Genomic DNA, 26,010 nt, shown 5'->3' with positions numbered 1-26,010 from the left:
GTTATCTTACATTTACTTCTAGTTTTTCTTTAATATACCCAAGAGGGATTCACAGACCACTGCGAAGCTATAATGAGAGGGAGAGGGGCTTTGGAGATGTCGTAGCAGGCAGCAAGGAGCCTTGATAGGAAGGCAGGCTGCGCAATTCAGCTCGGTCCCGGTGGCCTCCATGGTCTCCTGCCCTGGTCCTTTCCACTAAGATGAAGTTAAGCTTCCCAGCGCACCCCACTGTTGACTGTGGATGCTTGAATTGTCATTGTCTTAGTTACATGTTTACTTTGGGGTGGAAACTTGGGCTGTTTGGTGGCTGAGGTGTGATCTGAAGTGTGCTGGTCCCTCCCTGGGAAGCACTTCCCGCTCTCAGGAACTCTGCTCATGGCAATCATTACCTTTGATGGTTGTCAGTCGTTGGGCAGCTAAGTAGACTGTAGCATATGGATCCCCAAAGGCAAGGGAGAGAGGCCCTGGATGCTGCTTTGGTGCCTGCAAAGGGCTTTTGTATTTATGATTTCCCCGATCCCACGTGGGGAGCTTAAATGTGGGCAAGCTGAAGGCTGGGAAAACAATTTCCATGAACGGATCTGGGAAAGGCACTCCAGTGTTTAGGGAGACGCGCTCCCTCCTTAGTCCCTCTCTCAAAAAGAACAAACAGTAAGAAAAAAGAATAAGCAAAATATGAGTTCCCTGAGTTTGAGCAACTAAGCAAAGGCATCATCAGATGCCCTGGGTTTTCCCGAGGGAAGTGTTACGCTACACTGGGCAAACAGACAGATCAAGATCTTTCCTTCTTTCTCCCCTATTTCTCCAGTTTAAGGGGATGTGGGTAGAAAGACCCACACAGGAGAAGGAGGGAACTGGACAAAGCAGAGAGAGGATGCTGTGATGCCAGAGTCTACTGTGGGCATTGCAGGAACAGTTACACCCTGTGTCTGTGGAGTCGTGACCTTCAAAGCAGGCCAGGCAAGGACTGTTCGAGATTGACCTTCCTGGGAGGGTCTCCAGCCTTCACCTTGTGGCTGTCCCTCCTGCTGTAACGCCGCCCTATCTGATGCCTTTGCTGGCCCAGCACCTTCAAATAAGCCATTGGTTTCCCCTTTCTGCAGCTGCAGACCTTTTTTTTTTCACAACATTAAAGAGTGTGTTCTCCGTGCTGTGTATAGGTTTGAGAATTTCCTTTTCTTTTGTCAGATGAATGAATTAACAAGTAGGAAAAATTAAATTCAGTGTAATCTGCATGTACATATGATTGCTATTTGGCAAACTTGGCTATCTGTAGTGGAACAGTATAGGAAGGGAATGCAAGCAGATATCACATGCAGGGACACATAGATCACCATGATGAACAGTTGTTTTATGGAGGGTTTGCTGTGGTCTGGACATCTGACAGAGCACGTGACCTGGTTCACTTTGTAGTCACAGCCTTGCTGGGTTGTCAGGCTTTCCTGCCTGAGTTCTGCAACCAATCCATGCCTCGTGCAAGGTTCAGACTCAGCCCTGTTGGAGTCACTGTGCTCCACTGCCTGCCAAAGATGGGGTGATGTGCAACCTCTCCAGTGCCCAACAAACCCGCTTCAATCCCTCTGAAGCTTCTGTTTAGAACAGACTGCAGCAGCCACAGATCCTCAGTACCAGCAGAGCAAGCAGGGATGAGACATCAGCAAAGGTGCTTCAGCAGCACATAGTATCATAGGCCAGCTGTCTTTAATGGTTTAATAATCATTTAATAATCTACAGGACATTTCATCCAAGAGATGGGGAATACATGTGTTCAGCAGTGCATGGAAATTTCTCAAAAGGTGATCACACCATAGGTCACAAAGCAAGCTTTAGCACGAGTGCGCACGCGCACCAACACACACACACACACACACACACACACACAGGGTCAAGATAAATTGTAGCATCTTGTCTCATCACTGTAGAACGAACTAGCAAGAGAATATTCATAAACTATACCAATGCTTAGAAACTGAACAGCACATTTGATCAAACAGCAGATCACTGGAGAAATCATGAAGGAAACGATAAAATGGCTAAGAAACAAGTGAGAGTGGTAACACGACCCGGCATATCCCCTGGGAGCCAGACAAAGCAGTCCTAAGAGCAAGTTTCACAGCCAGAAGCGCTCGCAATAAGAAAACATGGAGGTCTCAAATAAAAACCAATGATGCATCTCACGACTCTAGAAAAACATGAAGGCAACCCCAAACCGAGAAAACAGCAAGAAAGAGTAGAGATTAGGCAGGGAGCAATGAGGCGGTGTGTGTGTGTGTGTGTGTGTGTGTGTGTGTGTGTGTGTGTGTGTACATCATTGTGTTTCTGCATTGTTCATTTCTTCATTGTAAAGGTTAACAAGATTACAACTCCCTAGCCAAACTAACTGAGAGAGAGGGAGAGGGAGGGAGGGAGAGAGAGAACAAAAAAAAAAAAACAAATAAAATCAGAGGCCAAAAGGGAGTTGTTACTACAGAGAATACTATGAAAACATATTCCAAAGGCTAGAAAACCTAGATGAAACTTAAATTTCTAAATGCACATGACCTACCTAAAGCCAGAAGACATAAATAATTTAAAGCAAACTCATAATAAGCGGTGAGATTGGAGCAGTAATTAAGTTTTCCCACAAAGGCCAGTCCAGGACCAGATAGACTCACTGCCGAATTCAGTCAAAAAAGCAAGCAAAAACCAATGACACATATTTCTTAATTCACTTATCTGTTTCTTTTTGTGTGTGTACACACACATGTGCATGGGTGTACATGTGCACACACCATGGCACACATGTGGAGACCAGAGGACAACTCGTGGGGGTCAGTTCTTTTTTTCCGCCACGGGGGTTTTCAGGATCAAACTTGGGTCATCAGGCTTGGCAGCAGGTACCTTTACCCACTGAACTGTGTCACCAGGCCCTGGATTCTAGGAAACTCTTAAGATCTAATATCAATATTTCCCAAACTGTCCCGTAAAACAGAATGGCAAGGAACACTGCTAAACTCACTCTACAAAGGCAGCATTATCCTGATACCAAGATTAGGTGAAGACACATCACCAAACCAATGGGGGGGAAAAAAAAGAAAAACTACAGATCAATTTCCACGATGAGCAATAGACACAAAAAGTTTCAACAAAAGACTTGCAAACTAAAGAAAAAAAAACATATTGGGAAGATCAAGTAGGTTTCATCCCAGAGATGCAAAGTCCCTTTGACATTCACAGATCGAGAAATATAGTTCACTATATAAATAAGCTTAAGGTCTGAGATCACATGATCATCTTTATAGATGTAGAAAAGGCATTTGACAAAGTTCAGCATGCCTTTATGATAAAAGTCCTGGTGAAATTAGGACCAGACAGGGCATTTCTCAAAAGAGTAAAGGTTATATATTGCAAACCTACAGCCAACATTATAGTAAATGAGAAAACAAACTAAAAACATTTTTTCTAAGATATGGAAGGAGACAAGGGTGGTCACTACTTACACTCTTAATTAGTATAGTGTTTGAAGTCTTAGTCAAAGAAGTAAGAGAAGAGAAAGATGGAAAAGACATAGAAACTGGAAAGGGAGAAGTAAAGCTGTCTCTATTCACAGATGGCATGATCCTAGACTTGAGGCCTTGCCAGAACATTCTTAGATTTAATAAACATTTTCAGTAAGGTTGCAGGGCACAAAACCAACACACAAAAGTAGGGGCTCTCATATATATCAAATAATAAGCTCTCTGAGAAATATATTAGAAAAACATCTCATTTATTATAGTCTCCTCACAAATAATGTACCTAGGAATAAACTTCACCAAGGATGCCCAAAGACCACTACTACAATGAAAACTTTAAAACACCGAGAGAAGAAATTAAAGATGGTATCAGGAGCTTTGGGAACTTCCACACTCCTGGATTAGCAGAATTTACATTGTAAATTATCAAGAGTCATCTGTAGATGTAGCACGATTCCCATAGAAGTTTTAGTGACATTTTTTTCCCCACAGAATTAGAAAAAAAAATCAAGAATTCATAAGAAGACACAAAGACTATGTAGAGTCAAAGCAATCCTAAGCAGAAAGAAACACTGCTGAAGGCATGACAATAGTTGACCTCAAATTATCCTACAGAGCGACAGTGACAAAAGAAGTGTGGTGCTTGCATAAAAACAAGTCTGCAGACCAATGTTCGAGAACAGGGGACAAACCCACACTGATATCACCACTTCATTTTTGACAGAGGATCAAAAGCACACACCAGAAAAAAAAAGCCCACTTAACAAAGGTACTGGCAAAACTAGATGTCCACATGCAGAAGAGTGAACTTAGACCCTCACCCTGAACAAAAATCAATTCTAAAAAAGTAATCAAAGACCTCCATTTAAAGCCTGGATTTTTTGAAACCTCTAGAAGAAAATAGGGGCAGGACATTCCAAGTTGTAGATACAGGCAAAGGCTTCCTGAGCAGACACCGGAAGCACAGGGATAGTCCTGAGAATTAACAATTAGGATGACACAGAATCCAAGAGTTTCTGCACGGCAAGAGGAACTGTTAACAGCGTGAACAGACAGTCTAAAGAATGGGAGAAAGTCCTGGCTGGCTAAAGCTTGGACAGGGGACTGAAACCTAGAATTTATATACATAACTAAAAAAAAAAAAATGAATCCCCCAACCCATGCCAATCAATAAATGAGCTGATGGAGTGAAGAGCCTTCAAAAGAAGAAATGTACATGGTCATTTTTTTTCTTTTTAAATTTCAATACCTTTTAGTTATCAGGGAAATGAAAATTCAAACCACTTTGAGAGTCTATCTTATTCCAAGCAGAATGTCTGAGATCAAGGAAACAAAGAGCAATAAGTGATGGTGGTGATATGGGGAGGGGGAACCTTATTCACTGCTGATGGGGGGGGACCCCTTATTCACTGCTGATGGGGGGAACCCTTATTCACTGCTGTTGGGGGGGAACCCTTATTCACTGCTGATGGTACAGATACTGGTACAGATACTGTGGAAATCTATGTGGACGTTTCTCAAAAAACTAAAAATAGAACTTTCATATAGCCCAGATAAACTTGTGGGCACACATCCTGAGGACTCTGTGTCACATCACTGAGATGATTGCTCATTCATGTTCACTACTGCTCTGTTCACAACAGTAAGGATACAGCCCCCGTCGAGATGTCCATCACTATCCAATGAATGGATAGTGAAAATGTGGCACATACACACAATAGAATTTTACTCAGCTGTAAAGGAAAATAAAATTGGTAGGAAAATGGGTGGATTTGGAAAGTTTTGCATTAAGTTGAAGCGACATGGTAACTCTGGGGTTCTGGGCAGTACTCCATCCTCTAACTACTGGTGGTCCCTAGACATCTAGATTTTGTGGATAGGAAACACAATAATCAAATGTGAATGTGAGGAAAAACTAAGTGTGAATTAGATGCTAATTTTGCTAAGTAAAAATGCTCAAAAGAGAACAATCACCATCTAGCACACTCCCTTGAGTGGGAGTATGGGCACTGGAGGACTTAGCACTGTCTCTCTGTCTGTCCTGGTTCCCTGCAGCCTGCTGACAACTCTCTCTTGAGCAGGCAGTGGCAGGTCCTTGGCCTGATGTTTGGAGATGCTGTATTGCACAAATAAGAATTAACTTAGACAACACCTTTAACTGACCACACCTGGGCTTCAGTTTTGTGTTTTTACCAGCTCTACCAAGATGTGGGGGTCTCTCCACCAAGCAGTCCTCATGGGTGTGCTTGTGTGTCACTCACTGAGACAGCACCCAGAGAACTGACTTTGGAGTCTAATGACAATGGCCATCATTGTTTTCATTCAGAAGGGATTTGTGGGAGGGGAGATTAAACCTGGATTACAACTGGCTAGCAAATGCAGCTATCTCTTCATTATAAAAATTACGAATTTTCCTCTCTCTCTCTCTCTCTCTCTCTCTCTCTCTCTCTCTCTCTCTCTCTCTCTCTCTCTCTGCCTATGTGTGTGTAGACATATGCACATCAGTTGCCTGCAGAGGCCAGAAGAGGGCATTGGATCTCCTGGAGCTGGAGTCATAGGCAGTTGTGAGCTGCCCAACATGTTACTGGGGACTGAACCCAGGTCCTCTACAAGAGCAGCAAGTGCTCTTAACCACCAGACTATCTCTCCAGCTCCAGACGGTTTTTTAGTTATTTTATGCACACATTTGCATGTAAGTGCAAGTAGCTGCAGATGCCAGAGGCACTGGAGTGTGTGTGTGTGTGTGTGTGTGTGTGTGTGTGTGTATGCACACACTTGCATGTAAGTGTAGGTGGCTGCAGATGCCAGAGGCACTGGAGTGTGTGTGTGTGTGTGTGTGTGTGTGTGTAATCACACACTTGCATGTGAGTACAGGTGGCTGCATATGCCAGAGGCATTGGAGTGTGTGTGTGTGTGTGTGTGTGTGTGTGTGTGTATGCACACACTTGCATGTGAGTACAGGTGGCTGCATATGCCAGAGGCATTGGAGTGTGTGTGTGTGTGTGTGTGTGTGTGTGTGTGTGTGTGTATGCACACACTTGCATGCGAGTGTAGGTGGCTGCAGAGGAAGAAAGTTACCATTTTAATAAAAGTCAAGTTAACTAAGGCAAGAGTTTTATGAAAACGGTTTTGCTTCATGCACAGTAGGTACATACTCTAGCACTGTGTGCCACTCTCAGCCCAGAGACTGGTCTTTTTTTTTTTTTTTGATAAAATCAAAGCCCATGGGAGGGGCACATCTGTAATCTGAGCATTCAGGAGGCCGAGGAGGAAGACAGTGAGCTGGAAGCCAGCCTAGGCAACATAGTGAATTGCAGACCAACCTGGGCTACAGAGTGAAACCCTGTCTAAAACCCTAAGGCCCAAAAAAACAACAACCACAAAAACACAACAAACAAACAAATACAAATTGAATTTCTAAGAGTGAAAAAGTCTGTGGAGACATTTGGGATGTTCTGGGCAAGTGAGCTCTCTTACATCTTTTTCCTGCTAGGCCTGTTTCCACTTGGCCGGCTGCCCACAGGAAACCCAGGCTTGGTGAGGTGAAGCGACCTGCCCAGGAGACTCTTGATGTTCCCTAGCAGACTGAGTCCACTGTCAGCCCTAACTTCAGTACTAGCCATCACTTGCTGCCACTTTCCCAAGACTGACGAGCTACACCGTGGAAGAGTGTGAACGCAGAGCTGGCGTACCCTAAAGCCCAAGTCCAAAGGCCTCAAGTGGCAGAGCCAAGATGTATATCCAAACCTCCCCGTCTCCGGGTCTGCTTTTGTATGACAGCAGCTGCCAGCTCAGAAAAATCAAAAGGCCCAGTGAGTCCGAGATAAAGTTCTTGAGGAGCTTGCTATTTTTGGTGGATGTTAGAAGAAAGCAACATACAATTTGTGTATCAGCAGGAGAAAGCCGGGCTCTGGCAGGCAAATCACTGCCCTCCCGAGTGTGGCTGTTCTCGCCTAGGTAAAGGCCGTTCAATTCCTGTGCTGCTCATCTCGGGCCTTCCCACCTCACATTCTCACCTTCTCTTCTCTCTAATGTGTTGCTTTGCCATTTATGAGCTGCTCAGCGGCGGTGGTGGCGGCAAGAGCAGAGTTCTAACGAGCATCAATGCAAGTTTGTCTGTCTTTGTGATTCCACTGGTGTCCTGTGAGATTCAACAGGAAGGTGGGGCTGCCCCTTCCCGTGGCTTTGGAGGTGGGGTGGGTGCTGGGACCTCTACTGTCTGCTGTTCCCAGTGTCTTCCCTGACTGCTTTAAGGATGGTATCTTAAGAAGGACAAAGGTAGTGGCACTTGGCAGGTGGGCACCTCCATTAGCACCGTGGTGGGGGTGTGAAAAAAGAGAGGAAGGCATTATGATCAAGGTTTGTACCTAAGTGTGGTTGCACAGAGTCCTTTGGGAACCTATCTTAGGTTCAGACTGCAACAGGAAAACAGGGATGGCCGAGTCACAAGGCTAGGAGAAGACAGTGCTTGAACGCACACAGGGCATTGCAAATACATGAGCTGTGAAGTCCTTGTGGTTCCATCGGTCTAAAGTGAGCTGATTCATGGAGTGGAAAATCCAAAAGCTTATGGAATTTTAGGAGGTATACTTTGGGGGCGGGGCGGATTCAGTTTCATCATCATAGGCAAACAGGGAGACATCAATGCATGCTGGAGGTACTTCTGCCCATTTAGAGGTATATGGCATGACATTAGCCAACAGGGTGGACCTCGTCCCAGGGAGGCCTCTTGTATTCCGTAGACGAACAATGCAGAATGGAGATAAGAGTTCCCTATGGAATTCAGGGTAGAAGCAGGAATCTGTTTTTCTATTTCCACGTTGATCAGGTAGCTCTAAATGTGTGTGTGTGTGTGTGTGTGTGTGTGTGTGTGTGTGTGTGTGTGTGTGCATGCACATGTATGTGTGTGCACATTTTTAGAACCTATGCATTAAATGATCCAAGTCTTCTTTATCTTTGCTGATTTTTGTGACAGGGTATTTTGTAGGCCAGACTGCTTGAACTGATTATGTAGACAATGCTGGCTGTGAATGGCTAATTCTCCCGCCTCCTCCACTACCTGAGGCCTGAGATTATAGTCGTGTGCTACAACACCGGTCAGTGATGTTAGTTGTCTGACCACTTTTCTTCACATGTCTATCTCTGAGGAGACATTCTTGTCAAATGCTTGAGGAAACATTCTGGAAATGAGGCTGTTTGAGTTGGAAATTCAGCTTAGGGAACCTTAGGCCAATTCTGTCACCTCCCTGTGCCTCAGTTTCTTGAAATGTTTGATGAAGATGGAGACAAATTTGTGTCCACAGTGCCACTGTGTGAGTAAGATGACGCACTCAGTATTTCTTACAAGTGCTTGGGTAACTGTGCTTGATGAATGTTGAGACAATCATCAGGGCCCTTGCCACACTCTAGGCCTGGACTTCTGGGCCGGATACTGCACTAGCATCCTAAGATGCAGTCTCTGTACTCTCTGTGACCTGCTCCAGGGTACCGATCCGAGAAAGCTTCTCTCCTTAGGAAAACCTCCACCTCTATTCAAATGTGCTTGCAGTTACAAGTGCATGTGCATACACACACACACACACACACACACACACACACACACACACACACACGCATACACACACACTTCACGTATATTTTCTTTCTTCCCTCATCCTTCCCTTAGTCCCTCCTCCTGTCCTTTCTCCCTTTCTCTTACTCTCCCTTTTTATCCACCCGCCCCCTTTTCTTCCTTTCTTCCTCTCCAGCCCTTTGGAGGAGGATGCGGACTAGACAGCCTCTCTGCCCAGAGCGCTTTGTCTCTGATCAGACCTGACCTGGGTCACCGAGTTCATGAGGTTACCATGACAACACGTATCCCTGGCTACCCATCAGGAGGCAAAGACCAATTGAAAGGGACTGCCATTTCCCTGGGACATACTGTATTTATCCTCAGCAGCAGGGCCCTGCACCGGCATCAAGCTACAGGAAGAGTGGCTGATACTTGAAGTGTGGGAGGGAGGCAGAAATGAATATTAGTGTCTTAGTTTTTCAGCATGTTCCCTGTGGGGGAGGACCACAGATTGTTCTCGGGGAGAGACATTTTATTTCAAATGCAGCCAGTGTGTGCAGCAGAGAGGGGGGTGGGCTAGGCTCCTGCAGATTTTGGACACGGTGGGTTTTACAGAGAAGGATCAGATAAATTATTTAGACTTAAAATGACTTTTCAGTAGGTCCAATGAGAAGAGGGGGTTGAAAACATTAAGGAGTGTCTTCTGTGACAGGCCTTTTGTAGTATTTTATCAATTTGTTGAAGAAACTTCATGAAATTATTATTCCAGTTTTTTAAAAATTATTTTCTATGCGTGCATGAGGTGTGTGCGTGCGTGCGTGCGTGTGCGTGTGCGTGTGCGTGTGCGTGTGCGTGTGTGTGTGTGTGTGTGTGTGTGTGTGTGTATGTGTGTGTTGATGAAGGACAACTTTATGGAGTTGGGTCTTTCTTTCCACCTTTACATAGGTTCTGGTAATTGAACTTAGTCGCCAGGATCGTGGGGCAAGGCTCTTTGGCCACAGAGCCACCTTGCTGGCCCAATTCCAGTTTCCCAGGTAAGAAAGAGGAGGCTTATAAAGCTATGGTGAGCTGGCAAGTTCAGACAGCTGGCCAAGTCACAGACCTGAGCTGAGTTGTGTGCCTCCAAGGCTGGTGACTACTGTGCCACTCTGTCTAGATTCCCTGACAGCCTTGCTGCTGCATGCCACCCATCCCCCTGCTTGGCCTCTAGCGCTGGGCCCATCTTTCTCCCTAAACATTTTTAGCCCTTATTTGCAGAATGGAATCCCCGGAGAGTCATTCAGACTCTGTGTTCCACACCGTGACCCTTCAGAGCCAGATCATTGGATGAAACCTGAGAAGTGAGGATGTGGGAGGAGATGTTTCCCTCTGGAAACCAGCTCTCCTGGGCATCCTAGTAGACACCGAAATCGGGGGCTGAGACTTTAGAGGAATAGCTCAGACGCCACACCGATTGCTTGCTTATTGTTTTCTCGGTTGTTTCCAGGATCGGTGTGGCTGACAGGGAGAAGAAAACTTCCTACAGCCTTCCATAGCACTAAGACCAGCCTCAGGCAAAGAAATAGTGTTGGAGGAAGGACCACAGAGCTGCCCCATCGTTCCCACGTGTGTGCAGCTCACACGTCTTTGACGTGTGGCCCTCACTTCCTTCCTTCCTTTACCCAGATGCCACTCTAGACAGTTCTTGGAAGTTGTGTGAAGGGAGAAAAACATACCCTATGGGAACTCCAGACAGAAATGTTGGTGAGCAATCCTGAGAGTCTCGTGTTTGAAAAGAAAAAGCAGACAGGCACAGGGTCGGGTCAATTAGGGAAGATGCCTGGCGGCCTTTGTCATCCTGGCTGGTGAGCTAGGAAGCTGGCACCCCTCAAAGCTATGCTTTTCACGACCTTTCAGGCATTTCAGAGCAAAACTGAGCCATTCTGTTTGGGAATCCTGTCCTTGGCAGCATCGGTTGGTACCTGTTCAGTTCTTGGTCAATAACACCAACTTCTACTAAAGCCGGCTTCTTCCCAAACTACTTAGCTTTTAAGTAAAGACTGAAATGAGCACAGAGCCAGCACTCCCCGCCCTGTCCCCATCCCATCATACACTGTGACCAAGTTCACCTGCTCCTTCCAAGATGACCAGAACAGCTTTGCAAGTGACTTCTCTATCTGTGACCCTCTTTTCCTACCTACTCACATTACAAGCCACCTCCAGGTAACGTTTAGAATCAAGGTCCCTCCTTGTCTTTGGATTGCTTTTCTGACCTCTGCTGACATCCAACCCAACTGCAGAGGCAGCTACCCCCACAGACCATATAACTCATGGCTACTCCATCCTGGCATATCTTCCAGTTCACAGGAAGATGGCTCTAGCCATTCCTGACAAGCTACCATGCTTGCCATCGTCCGAATCTGCCCACTCTGATCCTCCACCCTTCTCTCTCATGGTTCTTCAAGGCTTCTGTCCAATGTCACTTGGCAAATCCTGTGTCTTAGACGTAGCCTCTCCTCCCTCTGAGCGTCTTTGACTGTCTTATGCCACCAACAAAACAGTAAGTTTTTTTCTGTTCATGATCTTTTCTGGATACTGCATCACTTAGAGACTGGGGTTATTTCTCTCTCACCATGCAGCGCTGTGCACAGTGCTGTGTGTGGGGTGGGCATCAGAATTGAAGCCATGGAATGGAACAGCCCAAGGAGTAGATCTCAGACCTTCCTGAATGTGCCCTTAGTGGGGGTGTTGTGGGGGAGCTGCATTGTGCTCCTGTGTCCCCTTGGCCCAAACATCTGGCATAGACAAGATGTGACAGAACACGGAGATGTCACAATCACAGAGACCACGGAAGCCCCCACACACCCACAGTCAGTTAAAGAGCAGACTAGGACCAGTGTCCTGGTTAGGGTATAACTCTTAGCAAATCCATTAAAGTCCTGGCAGATGATGGTTTGCAAAGGAGGGCCATTAGCTAAGAATTCGACAGAGGCCGATCTGTTCTCCTTTCTTGCTTGGGTTTGTAAATACAGGCCATGCACCTTGACCTAGGAGACTTGAACATATTGTCTCTGACTAAAGGGACTATGCATCTCAGTAACGAGACTGCATTTTAGCCAAGCACTTCCATTTAGTTGGCGCCAAAAGACCCATGGATTATAATCAGTGGATTTACTAATTGCCTTTCCCATAGAGACTGGCATTGGCCTGTCCATCTTTATTCACAACCCGAGGGCTTCAGAAACACAACTCAGCCCCTCACCCAAGCCCAAACATGCAGAGACAGCCAGCAAACAGCGTCTGTTTCAAAGGAATGCCACTTGTCCAAACGGAAAGCCAAGCACTGAGCCACCTTGCTTCATCAGGGTATTTGTTTCCCGAGTAGGGAGAGAAATGCTCTTCTGTCATTAAGAGTCTTTTAACATGCTGTGGGACTATGATGTGACTTTTGCTAAGCAGAGCTGACAGGTATCAGAGCTTGGGTCTTAGGTCCTTCCTTCCTTCCTTCCTTCCTTCCTTCCTTCCTTCCTTCCTTCCTTCCTTCCTTCCTCCTTCCTCCTTCCTTCCTTCCTCCTTCCTCCTTCCTTCCTTCCTTCCTTCCTTCCTTCCTTCCTTCCTTCCTTCCTTCCTTCCTTCCTGCTTCCTTCCTTCCTGCTTCCTTCCTTCCTTCCTTCCTTCCTTCCTTCCTTCCTTCCTTCCTTCTTCCTTCCTTCCTTCCTGCTTCCTTCCTTCCTTCCTTCCTTCCTTCCTTCCTTCCTTCCTTCCTTCCTTCCTTCCTTCCTTTTTCCTTCTTTCCTTCTCTTCTTTCTTCTTGTCTTCCTATCTCCCTCCCTCTGTCCTTCCTTCCCTCTTTCTCTTCCTTCTTTTTCTTCTCTCTTTCTCTCATTTTTGTTTAACATTTACATGCTTGGGTGGGTGTTTTCACATGAACATATACATATGGAGGTCAGAGGTCAACGTTGGGTGCCTTCCTGTATTGCTTTCTGCCTTGTTTCTTGAGATAGTGTCTCTCCCTGAACCTGGAGCTTGCTGATTTGGCTAGACAGACTGGTTGGCAGTGAGCTGCAGGGATCCTCCTGTCTCTGCTTCCCTAGCCTTGGGAATTATAGGCACATGCTATGTAGTGTTTACCTGGGTCCTCAAGTTCATGTGAGAAACACTTTACTGGCTGAGCTACATCCATATCCCTTAGACACCAGTTTTCTGATCTTAGGAGGCAGAAATTCACAATCCATCTGGGAGCAATGTAGGGCAGGACTGGAAGGAATGTTCACTAGTGTGTGGAGGTATGGTGTTGACAGAACAAACAGAGGGTTGCTGGGAAGGTGGCATCTGTAGAACACCTGCCTGGATGGGCTGTTACTGTTCTGCCTTTGTTGAAATCGTGAGAATCTTGTAACCATGTCCCGAGCATACAGAATCACATTTCTATAGCATCAACTTTTAACACTTTCCAGCCTTGCGAGTGACTTAACAGGTTTTAAAAAAGTGCGATGTTTCAGAGGACAAGAGCTGCTCCTTTACTCTCCCTGGTTTCAACTTGTCCTACAGAATGGTTTCCTGGGATCAAGTCATTGGATGTAAAGTAGCTGGAGCAGAAACATGCACCTCTAGGGTTTGGTCCAAAGCGACTCATTCATATTTAAACCATCTTGGTGAAGCAGCCCTTCTCACCTCGGGTGTGTGAGGCACAGATATAGTGGAAACTGGCCGAAGTGTGTATGTGTATATTCTTAGATGCTAAAAAAAAAGATCCTTTTTTTGCATATGTGTGTGGTATGTGTGCATGTGTGTATGTGAGTTTGGTGGGGAGACAGAAACATATTCAGGTGTGTGTGCATGTGTATGCACAGGCCTGAACTTGCTGTCAGGTGTCCTCCTCAATAGTTCCCACTTTACTTACTGAGGCAAGGTCTGGCTGAACCTGGGCCCAGTCGATCTTAGCTAGTGTAGGTAGTCAGTCTGTCCCTACCGCTGCCTGAGTGTTGGGATGATAGGTGGCTCCTGCACTGGTGTGACTTTTGTGTGGGCTTGTGGGATCTGAACTCCGTTATTCAGGCTTACACTCAAGCACTTAATTTGATGAGCCAGCCCCCAACATCGATTCCTTCTAACACAGATGAGACACAAAATCCCATAGAGAGCATGGGGATTTCCTTAGCAGAGATGCTGGACCCTCTTCCGGCAACTTTACTCTTGTGTTGGTGGGTCAGGGGTCACATGATCCATGGCTACTGTCAAGCACTACAGAGAAAGGAGGATGGAGAGAGGGCGGGGGAGATGTAACCCTGCAGTTGGAATTCCTGATGCGAAGGTGGGTCATCAGGGTTCTGTAACTGAAGATGGATGAATTTACTATTTTCTATTTTTATTTGTGTGGATAAATGTGTGCCCATATGTGATATAGAAATATATGATATAGAAATGATAGGATAAAAGGTAGATTATTGAATCTACTTTAATAAAAAACAACTGTAAATCTTACATATTTTACATTAGTATGGATTTGGTTTATTGATACAAATGTAAAGTTAATTTTGTTATACTGCATATGTATTTCTATTCTTGTTTAAGGTTTTTATGCAGCTCATTTAAAATTGTAATATATAATCAAGAAATATAGATTAATAGTCATCTATGATAATCAAATTTATAGTCATGTTAGTTAAGGTTTCTAGGTATACATGTATTTCAATTAGGTAGGTAATCTTCAAACACTTAGAAGACCTACAGAATATGGCACTTAAAATGTTTTAAAAACGTAGACTTTTCTGGACAGTGAGATGCATCTGCTCCTGATAGCACCAATTTACTTGAAAGAAGAAGATGGGCATTGAAGACACTCCATGTGGAGTTGTTTATCTTCTTATTGGCAAAACTGCTCATTTGGGCAAGAAACTGCTCTTGCCTGGACTGTTTGACAATATGTTGAATAAACTGGACATGCAGGACCCATACGAAAGTGACCACTGAACTTTGCCAAAACAAGGAGAGATAGTCCTTCAGGTTCCTGCTTTGCAGAAAAAACTGCCAGACATTTTGCAGGATACAGAGAAAAGTGACTGATGAACTTTGCCAATAGGTGAGACAATCCTTCAAATTTTCTGCTTCACTAAAAGGTCTGCCAGAGACTCTAGGCCTGTAGGCTGAAGATAGATGTCCTAACATTGCAGAGGAATTTTAGGTGACTGTCCAGGCAGCCAGATGTCTCTGTCATTTCTAGAATTTTGGAAGTTGCTTACAATGTACTTCCTGTTTACTTAGGTAATAGTATATCCTTCTGGGGTCTTTGATGGAGTTGAAGACTAGATAGTTATAGTTTTCCTTAGTCATGATAAAAGATGAATTAGATATAAAACTTTAGACTCATAAAATAGGATAGATGATAGAATATTTTCTTTAGCTTTGCCAAATACAAATAGACTAGATATTGTAACTGTAATTCTTGCTTGAAAACTGTTTTGTTATGTGTAATTTTACTGTTAAAATGAAAGCCTTCCACTTTGATTAAACAGAAAATGGGAAGTACTGTGGAATGTCGTTCTGTACTCTGTGAATATGTGTTGCTTCCATTGGTTAATAAATAAAGCTGCATTGGCCTGTGGCAGGGCAGAATGGATCCAGGTGGGGAATCCAAGAGAGATATAGAGAGAAAGAGGGTGGAGTCAGGGTGGATGCTGTGAGCCACCGCCAGGAGAAGTAAGATGTGAGAGAACAGGTAATGCCATGAAGCCATGTGGCAAAACATAGATTTATAGAAATGGGCTGAGTTAAGTTGTAAGAGCTAGCTAGCAAGAAGCCTGAGCCATTAGGCCATAAAGTTTGTAATTGATACAAGCCTCTGTGTGTTTCCTTGGGACTGAGTGGCTGTGGGACTGGCGGGACACAGGAAAACTGGCTACACATGAGAAATTGTGCTGTGTGTGATCTGACACCTTCTGGACTCTGAGAATCCTGCAACCAGATCATTTGGGTTTCTCTTTCCCTTTCTCCTTCTCAAATCATAACTGCCTTGTCTTTTTACAGAAATGTAAACCAAAGAGGTAGGCTTTTCTTTACTGCAGATTCAGATTCCCGGGGTTGACCCCCAAGAAGAGTTTTTGAGTATGGGAAATGCACCAAGGCTATTCAAAGCAAAGGGCCTCTCATCATCTTCCCCTGTCACAGTGCCCAGTGGTGGCTCTGGACTCCAAACACTTCATTTTTTTCCTGAGTCGATGGTTATCGTTTTGCCTATGAATTCACACACACACACACACACACACACACACACACACACACACACACACACGCACACACACGCACACACACACACAGGCTTCAGTCTAGCAGCTACCGTTGACTGTCAGTCATCTACCCTGGAACTGCTTTTGAATAAGTCGCAGCCCTGAGCGCTGAGTCAGATGGCCTGTCCTCATGCCCACCTGCTGTTGTTTTCTTGAAACTGGACCTTTGTAACATGGGGCTAATGACAGCCCATAGGGATGACAGGAGATAACGTTCATACTACAGCCAGTGGCTGTTACTATAGAAGGAGGGCATTTCAGTGCAGAATAATCAAATTCTAGGTTCCTGTCACTGAAACTCCCAATGCTTTTCAGATTGTTTCCTTATTCCAAGTACGTGCCTCAGAGGAGGAGCAGCATTAGCGCTCTGTTGAGGGACAGCTCCTCTCTGTGCCTTGTTGTCAGCTGATGGCCTTGACCACAAAGCCTCGAGACAACCACTGGCCTTCCTTTAACCTGTGACATCTGATTCTGTACGCTGCTGCATCCTTCTCGGCTGATGGTCTGTAAGCTCCCGAAATAAAAGTCTTTTTCCCGACAAACACTGCTGTCTGGATCTTGTTTAACATCTGCCTAAACATACACAAAGAGTCCTGTGAGCTCTTCAGGGTGTTGGTGCCTGATTGGTGAGTACCAGGCCATGAGATTTCTCTCCACTAAGGTTGTAGTCAGTGGTGTTTAAATCCCTGCTGACATCTTTGTTGTCTGAACTCCTGGAGAATTACCAAAAACTCTTTAAAGCATTTTCATTGATGTTTGAAATCAAGACTAAAATCTTTTACAAAACCTTCTCCACATTTCAAGCTCAACCCCGTCTCCTCCCTCTTCTCTCCCCTTTTCTTCGTCCCTGTGTTACGGTTTCTTCCTTCAGTGTCTTTCAGCAGGTTGTTCTTCACCTGTAACTTTAACATTCTGCCTGTCTGCTTGTCTGCCTGCCTGTCTGTCTGTCTATCTGTCTCTGTGTCTCTGTGTGTGTGCCCGCATTCATGTGAGTACAGATGCCCACTGAGACCATCAGATCCTGTGGATCTGGAGTTACAGGAGGTTGTGAGCTGCCTGGTATTGGTGCTGGGAATTGAACTCTTGTCTTCTTCGAGAACAGCAAGTGCTCTCAACTGCTGAGCCATCTCTCCAGCTCCTAGACTACTCCCCACCCTCTCACTTTGCCTCGTTGGTTCCTCTGAATGTGCAAGCTCATTTTGAAGAAAACAGCCTTGGAGGCATCTCCCTACCCAGGCTCTACCTATCCCCTAGACCTGACTGGGTCTTTCTGCCCAGCTGTGTTGAAGGTCTTTTCCTTGACCTCAGTGTCCTGTCATTTTGATGGATTCAGCCATTGATTTTTTTTTTTTAAAATCTGTCTCCATAGAGATTTGATGTTTGAATCTGAGTTGGTGTTTACCATATATTCTAGAAAAATCATTCAAAATCTAACCTATACTTAATGTCTGCACTTGGAAATCATTGCAGATCAGTTCTTCTTTTTCTGACATTCCCTCTTTGCTCTGGTTCTCACTTTTCTGTACTACCCTGAAGAATTTTCTCTAATTGCCCTTCCCCGTAACAGTACACAAATTCTCCCTCCAATTTTTAGCTAGCTTACTCTTTATCACGTACTCAGATTTTATACAGACGGACATACCATTTCTGTAAACTGTAATTCAGACTTTATCAAGTGTGCCTGATCTTTAATGAGAGTTTCTTTCAGAACATCTCTGATTGATGTCTTGCTCGTATTGCTGACTCTGGAGTACGTGGGATGTTGTGTAATTTGCAGCTCCGTCCTGCTTAGGGTAGTCCCAGAATCATTAGCTTCTGCTTCTTCACTTTGGTTTTGAATTTTTTTTTTCCCATTTTGGCCCTGGAGAGTTCCTAACTTGCATTTAAAAGGCTGGTGGATGCATCCTATCCAGCATACCCACACATCTTACAGTGACAATTTTGTTCTGTCTTGTTACTGGAAATAGATGTCCTCGAGGGCCCCTTTTGTAGACTGTCCTAGTACCTTTCATGATTATTATTAAAACATTAAGCAATTAGGAGCTGCTGAACGCCTGTCTCCTCTTGCAATCATGTAGTTACATGGGAAGGGTGCCTCGTTTGGAAGCGTGGTGCCAGCTGCTACGCCAGTGTCTGGGATAATGATGGAGCTCAGTGTCGTTTCCATGAATGAATGAACGAAGCAAGGCCGAGTGGCCATGGCTGTCCTGTCAAGTGGTTCCTCTCCATCCCTTACTGCCTTTATTAACTCATCTTGCTCTTCCTAAGAGGTACCCTTTCCTCAAACACGTTTACTCCTTCCGTAGTCAGTAATTTCTCACTGGTGATTGGAGGCTATGTTTTCGATAACACTTTATGTAGTTTTTCCACTCCCCGATCTTTCTTTTTTTAAGATAGGGTCTGTCTGTGTAGCTCTGGCTGGTCTGGAACTTGATCTGTCAAACAGGATGGCCTTGAACTCAGAGAAATCCTCCTGCTCTCTCTTGAATGCCGGGATTAAAAGTGTGCACCACCATGCTCAACTGGAGTTTATCCCATTTTGACTCACTACCTTCTTGACCTCAGAAGGACTGGGGTGTGAATTGTTTCTGGGCAGGTAAGGAAACCTAGGGGTCGTGTGATTAAAATGTCTTCCCTTCTGCAGGATAGTAGCAAATTCTAGAATTAACTCTGCTTTAGCCCATCTGATAGCAAGCTTGTAGGACTTTGCCCCTAGCTATTTAGAACGAATAGCAAAGGTCCTTTATGTGAACATAGTATTGACTTTGCCTCTATGCTGATCAACCCACTCTTGCTAAAAAAGCCTGTGTCAAGGCAGACACACGGGCTGTGTTCACTTGGACCTGTTCATTAGGAGGCACTTTGATTTGAACATTTCTCAAGGCTCAGATGGCTGGGCTTTTCATTTGGACAATGTGTTTCTCCTTCTTTTGAGAGCCACATTCCAAACCATTTCCTGTCAGAGTCCATATGGCTGGAGAGCCCCGCTCATGGCTGAGCTGGATGCAGGGTTTCTAGTAAGGGGTAGAGTGTCACAGATCACAGGATGGAAGCACGGGGGTTACCAACATCTAACACTGAAGGAGTGAGGTGGAAAGTGAGGCACAGGGAAGGACACACAGGCAGCAACATCAAAGCAAGCTGAGGCTCCCCCCCAGGTCAGTTTCCAACCTCAGGGCTGAAGGTCACAGGTGGCTGGAATCTTCCAGGCCCACAGGCATTTCAGAAGATCTCTTCTTGGAGGCTCCTATTATGCATGGGGGCCTGTGGTAGATGCAGCGGCTTCGTTCCTGAGATGGGGAGAGCAGAGGGAGCACGAAGGAGGCAGATCTGGGTACTTACCTCAGGGCGGACCCCTTGGGTGTTGCAATGCCGTAGCCCTTGGAATCCAAGTTACCTCCCACTTTCATGGTGTCGCAGGGCTTTCGCTGCTCAATGTACTCATTCATGGTGGACTCCAGGAGGTAGGCGTATTTGCCTTTCGATTTTCTCACTCTGATCATGCCCTCCTCTGTGGTCCGAACAAACACAGATGGTTCTGCAGACTTCATGTATGTCCACATCTTCTCAAACACGGCGATTTTAGACCTCTGGCAGGGGACAGGAACAAAGCCAGGGTTAAGCAATGGCGGTGTGCTTGAGCTGGGGTCGTCGGCACACGCATCAGTGAAGAGCTGTGTGGAGCTTGATCACAGATTCATGAGCCAGATCAGCTTAGGAAGAAACAAATTATAAGTGATTACAAAATAAGAGCCTCTAATTAGTACCAGTAGGTTCCAAGGTACAAATATCTTGTAAATATAGAATGAACAGAGTATCTCAGAGTCGTTTAATTACTTCTGAGCAATTATATTCCTTCCAAATTGGGGAAAGATAGGCAACCAGTTCCCTATCTTTGATTTTTTTTTTTTTTCAAGACAGGGTTTCTCTATGTAGGTTTGGTGTCTGTCCTGGATCTCACTCTGTAAGACCAGGCTGGCCTCAAACTCACAGAGATCCAACTGGCTCTACCTCTTGAGTGCTGGGATTAAAGGTGTGTGACACCACCTCCAGGCCCCCTGTCTATATTTGAAAGACATTGTGAAACCTGTCTATAGTTCAAAAGGGGTGCATGTATATCACTCCAAAGCAGAGGGCTGAACGACAGCAGGATTTGACTTCACTAAATACCGCAAAAACTAAACAATTAAAAAAAAAACAATAGCAACAACAGCAAAAATCTTTCCTGCCCATGTCAAGTTCTAGTCATTTCCTGTAAGACCCACCCTCCAAACACCAGTTGTCTGATAAAGCATAGCATGTGTGATGGTTGAAATGAGAACTGCCCCTCAAAGGCTCTCGTGTTTGAATACTTGGTCACAGTTGTTGGTGGTGTTTGGGAAGGTATAGAAGGTGTGGCCTTGCTGGAGGAAGTATATCACTGGGAATGGGCTTTGAGGGCTTAAAAGTCTCTCAGTACACCCAGTTCACATGAATCTCTGCTTCATGTGTGGAGCTGAGGATGTGAGCTCTCAGTTTCCTTTCTGCTCTGGCCACCACGTCAGCTTGCTGCCATGCCTCCCCACCTTGACGAACTCTTCTCCCTCTAGAACTGTAAGCCCAGATACACTCTTCCTTCTGTAAGTTGCCTGGGTCACAGTACTTCAGCACAGAAAAGTCATGAATGTGGCATGAGACCCAGTACTTTCATCATCTTACATTTGAAAAGCCTCCTAACCAGGGCTAGGGAGCTGGTTCAGTTGGTGAACTGCTTGCTTTGCAGGCTTGAGTCTGAGTTTATATCCTTCATACCCACATCGAGAAAAAGTTGCCTTGTGCGGCAGGGCACGCCTGTAATCCCAGTCCTGGGAAGGCAAAGACCGGAGGTTTCCTGAGGCTTGCTGGCCAGCTGGTCAGTCTTGCTAGGTTAAATCATGGCACTCCAGGTTTGGTGAGAGACCCTGTCTCAAAAATTAAGATGGAAAATAATTGAGGAAGACAGCTGATGTTGAGCTCTGGCCTCTGTGAGCATGTGCAGGTATGTCTTCATGTACCTACATACACCCCCCCCCCATGCCTTCCAAATTTAGATAAATGGTTTCTTCATCTCTGAAATCAGCTCTGGCTTTTTTTTTTTTGTCATGGGGGGGGGTTTGACTGGATTGTTTAATCCAGCAGTGCAGCTGCATCCTTCTCTTTCCAAAGACGGGAGTAAGTCCTATGTCCGCAAAGACCATCAGCCCCCCAGGACAGCAGTCCTCGGCCTCTAGTGGACGCTTGAACCAACACTGTAAAAATGCAGACACCCTGAAGTAAACCTAGAGCTTTTGATCTGGTAGAACTCTCCCAAGGGTCCTGATCTATGATGTTCAGCATTTGTCAGTGAGGCCTGATTTCCCTGGAGGTCAAGAGTTTTAGGGTCATTCAGTGTATGGCCTGGCTACTCTGTGGAGATTACTAGTCATCATTTCTTGGGAACTGGGCTCAAGTCTGTAGAAGCTATTGAGGCAGGAAGATATCCTTTCTGTGTCCTTCTTAGAGTCTAACTGAGGCTCTTGTCAGGGTACATGGTTCAGGACCACAGACCAGCTCTCTCTTATCTCACAGTCTTACAAGCTTTTATTTATTTATTTTTTGCCAGGGAGGAGGGAGTATTTTTCCCAAGGACATTTTTAGGGGTATTGGAATATGGCTTTTGATTTTTCTTTTCTGATGTATATGTGTTTTTTTTTGGGGGGGGGAGGGGAGAGGATGTATTTATCTGTCCCTATTTTGTAGAGCCAGAGGTCAACATCTGTGCCTTTCTCTGTTGCTCTCCACCACATCTTCTGAGACAGTCTGTCATTAAACCTGGAACTCACCAGTTGGTTAGACCAGCTGCCTAGAAGGCCCCAGGATTTTCCAACCTTGATCTCCCAGGCACTGGGGTTACAAACTGGTGTTGCCACAGGTTTTTACCTGGTGCTGGGATCTGATCTCAGATCCTCAAGCTTGTGCAGTGAGCACCTAACCCACTGATCTGTATTTCCAGTCCTAAGACTTTGGAAATGGACAAGTGTTAGCTGCACACAAAGGCCTTAAAATAATGAAAAAGACAGTTACTGGAAAAGTTATATAACCTGTATACCAGTTACTAAATAGATCACATTTAGTTAATATAGGATCATTACCATACATGCAACATTGCTTTTGTCTGTATGAAGCATTATTTTCTTGATGTCAAGAACATCAGATAAACAACTGTCACTTTGGCTAACTGATCTGTAAAATATTTAGGACGCAGAAAAATCCTAAGTTTTGAGTTAAAATTGTTGGAAATTTCAAGGAGGTATGTGACATGGATTTAATTTGTGATGGTCCCTCATTACATAAACTATTTCACTTGTTCCATAGAGAGATTGGGAGAGAACACTGGACTAGGCCAGAGGAGCCTGGATTCTGCTCTTGCTTTTATTTCTAAGACTTGGTCTGTGTGGTGGTATTGTGTTCCCCGAAATATTGTGCACCCTAATAAGCTTATCTGGGGTCAGAGACAGAACAGCCACAATATTAAACATAGAGGATAGGCAATGGGGGCACTCACACCTTTAGTCCTAGCACTCCAGAGGCAGAAATCCCTCTGGATCTCTGTGAGTTCAAGGCCACATTGGAAACAGCCAGGCTTGGTGACTCACGCCTTTAATCCCAGAAATCGAGCCTTTAATCCCAGGGAGTGATGGTAGAAGGCAGAAAGATATATAAGGCATGAGGACCAGAAACTAGAAGCATTTGGCTGGTTAAGCTTTAGGTTTGAGCAGCACAGTTCAGCTGAGAGCCATTTGGATATGAGGACACAGAGGCCTCCAGTCTAAGGAAACAAGACCAGCTGAGGATCCGGTGAGGTGAGGTAGCTGTAGCTTGTTCTGGTACTCTGATCTTCCAGTGTTCACCCCAATACCTGGCCCGGATTTGTTTTTATTAATAAGAACTGTTAAGATTCCTACTACAGGTCTGTTCTCTGGAATACTCTTCTATGGGCCTCTGTTTGCTCCTTTTATTTCATGGTTATTTTAAAATGTCTTGCTGGCTTGAAATATCTGATTCTGCCATGAGAGCAACAGTGTCAGTGAGGGAGAGAGGAGAGCAAAGGGAGGGGCAGTATCCACACCCAATCAGCATGGCTTGTCTAGGAGACCCAGTATTCTCTTACCGGGAACAGTGAAACACACACATTCAGTCAGGACCAGACACAAAACCAACCACACACAGGGCAGGGTGATTGGAAGAGGCAATTTGACCTGACAGGATGGGCACAGCAGGGAACAACTGTGGACAGGCAGAAATGAGAAACCCTGGGTCAACAATATGCAAAAAATTACCACAACCTCTCAGCCATACCCCTCAAACCCAGGCTGTGCTCACAGGTGCTCAGGGACCACCAGGACAATCTAATCTCCAGGAACTCAAGTGGGGTATGAATGGCAGAGAAGCCTGGGAATGTGCCAGGCTATTTGTTCCTGACTCGGTCCTGTGTAGCTCCCATCACCTTTCACACATCTTAATTAAACTGTCCATGGAGAATTCAGAGACTCTGGATGAGGTTGCCATGGGGACTGGAAGTTGGGTTCTTTTGAGATGGGGTAAGGAGTTTCATGTTTCCCTTTCTATTCTTTCTGTGTAGTAGGAGTGGAAGGTGATGTCTTCCTACCAACCAAAGTCTTGGTCAGTCACAGACATGCCAGGGCTCACAGGACATCTCCTAGCAGTGTTCTTTTGTAGGCATAGAAACTGGGGCCCATGATGTAGCAAATGAGAACTCTGCCATGGTGTCACACATGGAGGAAAACTCCTGGACTTCTGGTGGCACATCTGTGCCTTTTCTCTCTATCAACCAACTTCCTCCCTCATTATATCTTGCCAGCCACAGGAGCTTGGGTAAGTAACATAACCTTTCTAAGACTCACTGTTCCTCTTTGAACAGCGGTGATAATAACAGTTCCCATGGATAGTGTTGCCATGGAGACAAAACACAAACATAGGTAGATGCTAGCCCAGTGCTTGGCATGAAGAAAGCACTTAGATGATAAAATTACTAGGAGTATTTGTGTCTTTTTTTCAGGGTTACTTTAGTGTTGGGATGCTCCGTGCGTGGTTTGCTTGGCCCCTTGTTGACAACAGTCAGAGAGCACTTTGACAAGGTCCTTCAAGGGCTTGAGACCCCTGCTTCTCCGCCTGTTCTATCTACCCTCAACACAAAGGCCTCATCATGTCCACCGGTCTACGTGTGTTCTCCCGGTTCTGGCACTGCCCAACAGCTCTCTTCTCTGCCTTCCCCCAGTAGATCATCTTATTCATCAAGAAGACAGCTTCTGTGGTGAGACAGCCAGAGATGGAGGCAGGGACAAAGGAATCCCTTTTGTAAGCTCTCAGGCTTCCGCACTCAAGGAAATCACGTTGTCTATATGAACTGACAGTCGGCTCGGAGAGCACAGAGGCTCTACAATACACCCTACCTGATGAGTGAGTACAGGCTTTAAAATCCAAAAGAGCTGACTCCTCAGCCCATCAGCCAGCCCTTGTTCCTTTCACTTCCTCCTCTGAACTTGGCAGAGCCCCGCCTCTAGGCTTTCTGGAGCCTGAGCATGGTGACTGCTGGATGCACCGACAGATCAGACTTCCCCATTCAGATTAATGGACCAGATTCGTCTCACCTGGATGATTAATTGACATATAGCCTTCTTCCCATGGTAGGAAAGCCTCCAACCTGGAATACTGCTTAGCAGCTCATGCAGGGAACTGTTTTTCTACCTCCCAATAAGCCCCACTTGATTTCTCTTTTCATCCCATTTTGTCTTTCATTCTTTGCAATCATGGCACCCTGAACTCAGAAGCCGCTGGCTGGGGATGACTTTGGTGGACATTATAAATGAGAACTCCTAGAAAGCAGCAGTGTCTGTAGAAGTTGGTAGACTGACTAGAACTTCGGCGATGTGGAGACATTGAAATGCAAATCCAGAGCCTAGTTACAGTTCATCTTGGTCTAGCTTTATTTAGCCTATTAGATAGCCATTCTTGGTCCCTCGTTTGTGGCAGACCTAACATCTTGTCACCAAGGAGCAAAGATGGACAGAATATTCTAACAGATACATTCTCTTTGGAATAAACCGTAGGACTCAGGGTGTCATCACATAACACGGAAGGCCTGCGACAGAGGTTTCTCTGCCTTGCTGGCAGTGTCTACTTAGTGTTTCCACCAATGTATTGAAAAGCGCCCCGACTTAAGAGTTTTTTGTTCTGTTACTACAAAAACGTCCATGTTGGGGCATGGGATTTGGAGTGACCTAAGTCTGTGTTTCCAGGCCATGGTAACTCATATTTGGTTCCAGAGTAAACTATCTCTTATTCCCTTTGAGGTAAGGGCTATATTTTTGTGTCTATGCCATCAAGTTTCTGACCCTAATCCTTATACATGAAGTCCACCAAGGGTCAAGAAAGGCTCCCTTGACCTCAGAAAATCCACAGCAGGAGGGAAAGCTACAAGTCTCAGGTGCGAGCCTTGTTCACACACTTCCTAAGTCATTCCGCACTAAACTACGGGCCCAGAACAGGGTGGGATAGTGTTTCCTGTGCTTTGCAGCACAGACTAGTATATGGTTAGAGTCTCAATCAACTCTGGGGCTTTGAAGCTCTTACAGGTACAGAATTCCACTTCTCAGGGGTCTTTAGACAGCTGAGGGATGGT

The 26,010-nt window shown here is 45.3% G+C and overlaps 1 protein-coding gene across 3 annotated transcripts in view; it reads right to left on the bottom strand.

Annotated features, from left to right (window-relative positions):
- Positions 1–26,010, bottom strand: part of Gria1 (glutamate ionotropic receptor AMPA type subunit 1) — a 337,003-nt gene that overhangs the window by 21,694 nt on the left and 289,299 nt on the right. For all 3 annotated transcript variants that reach the window (XM_006984888.4, XM_006984887.4, XM_076542378.1), the window contains exon 13: positions 19,653–19,900. In XM_006984888.4, coding sequence (XP_006984950.1) covers positions 19,653–19,900 — 248 coding nt within the window. The remainder of the gene's footprint in view (positions 1–19,652; positions 19,901–26,010) is intronic.

Source organism: Peromyscus maniculatus, chromosome 8 (genome assembly GCF_049852395.1).
Source record: "Peromyscus maniculatus bairdii isolate BWxNUB_F1_BW_parent chromosome 8, HU_Pman_BW_mat_3.1, whole genome shotgun sequence".
NCBI lineage: Eukaryota > Metazoa > Chordata > Mammalia > Rodentia > Cricetidae > Peromyscus > Peromyscus maniculatus.
This window is presented reverse-complemented; position numbering and strand designations above follow the sequence as displayed.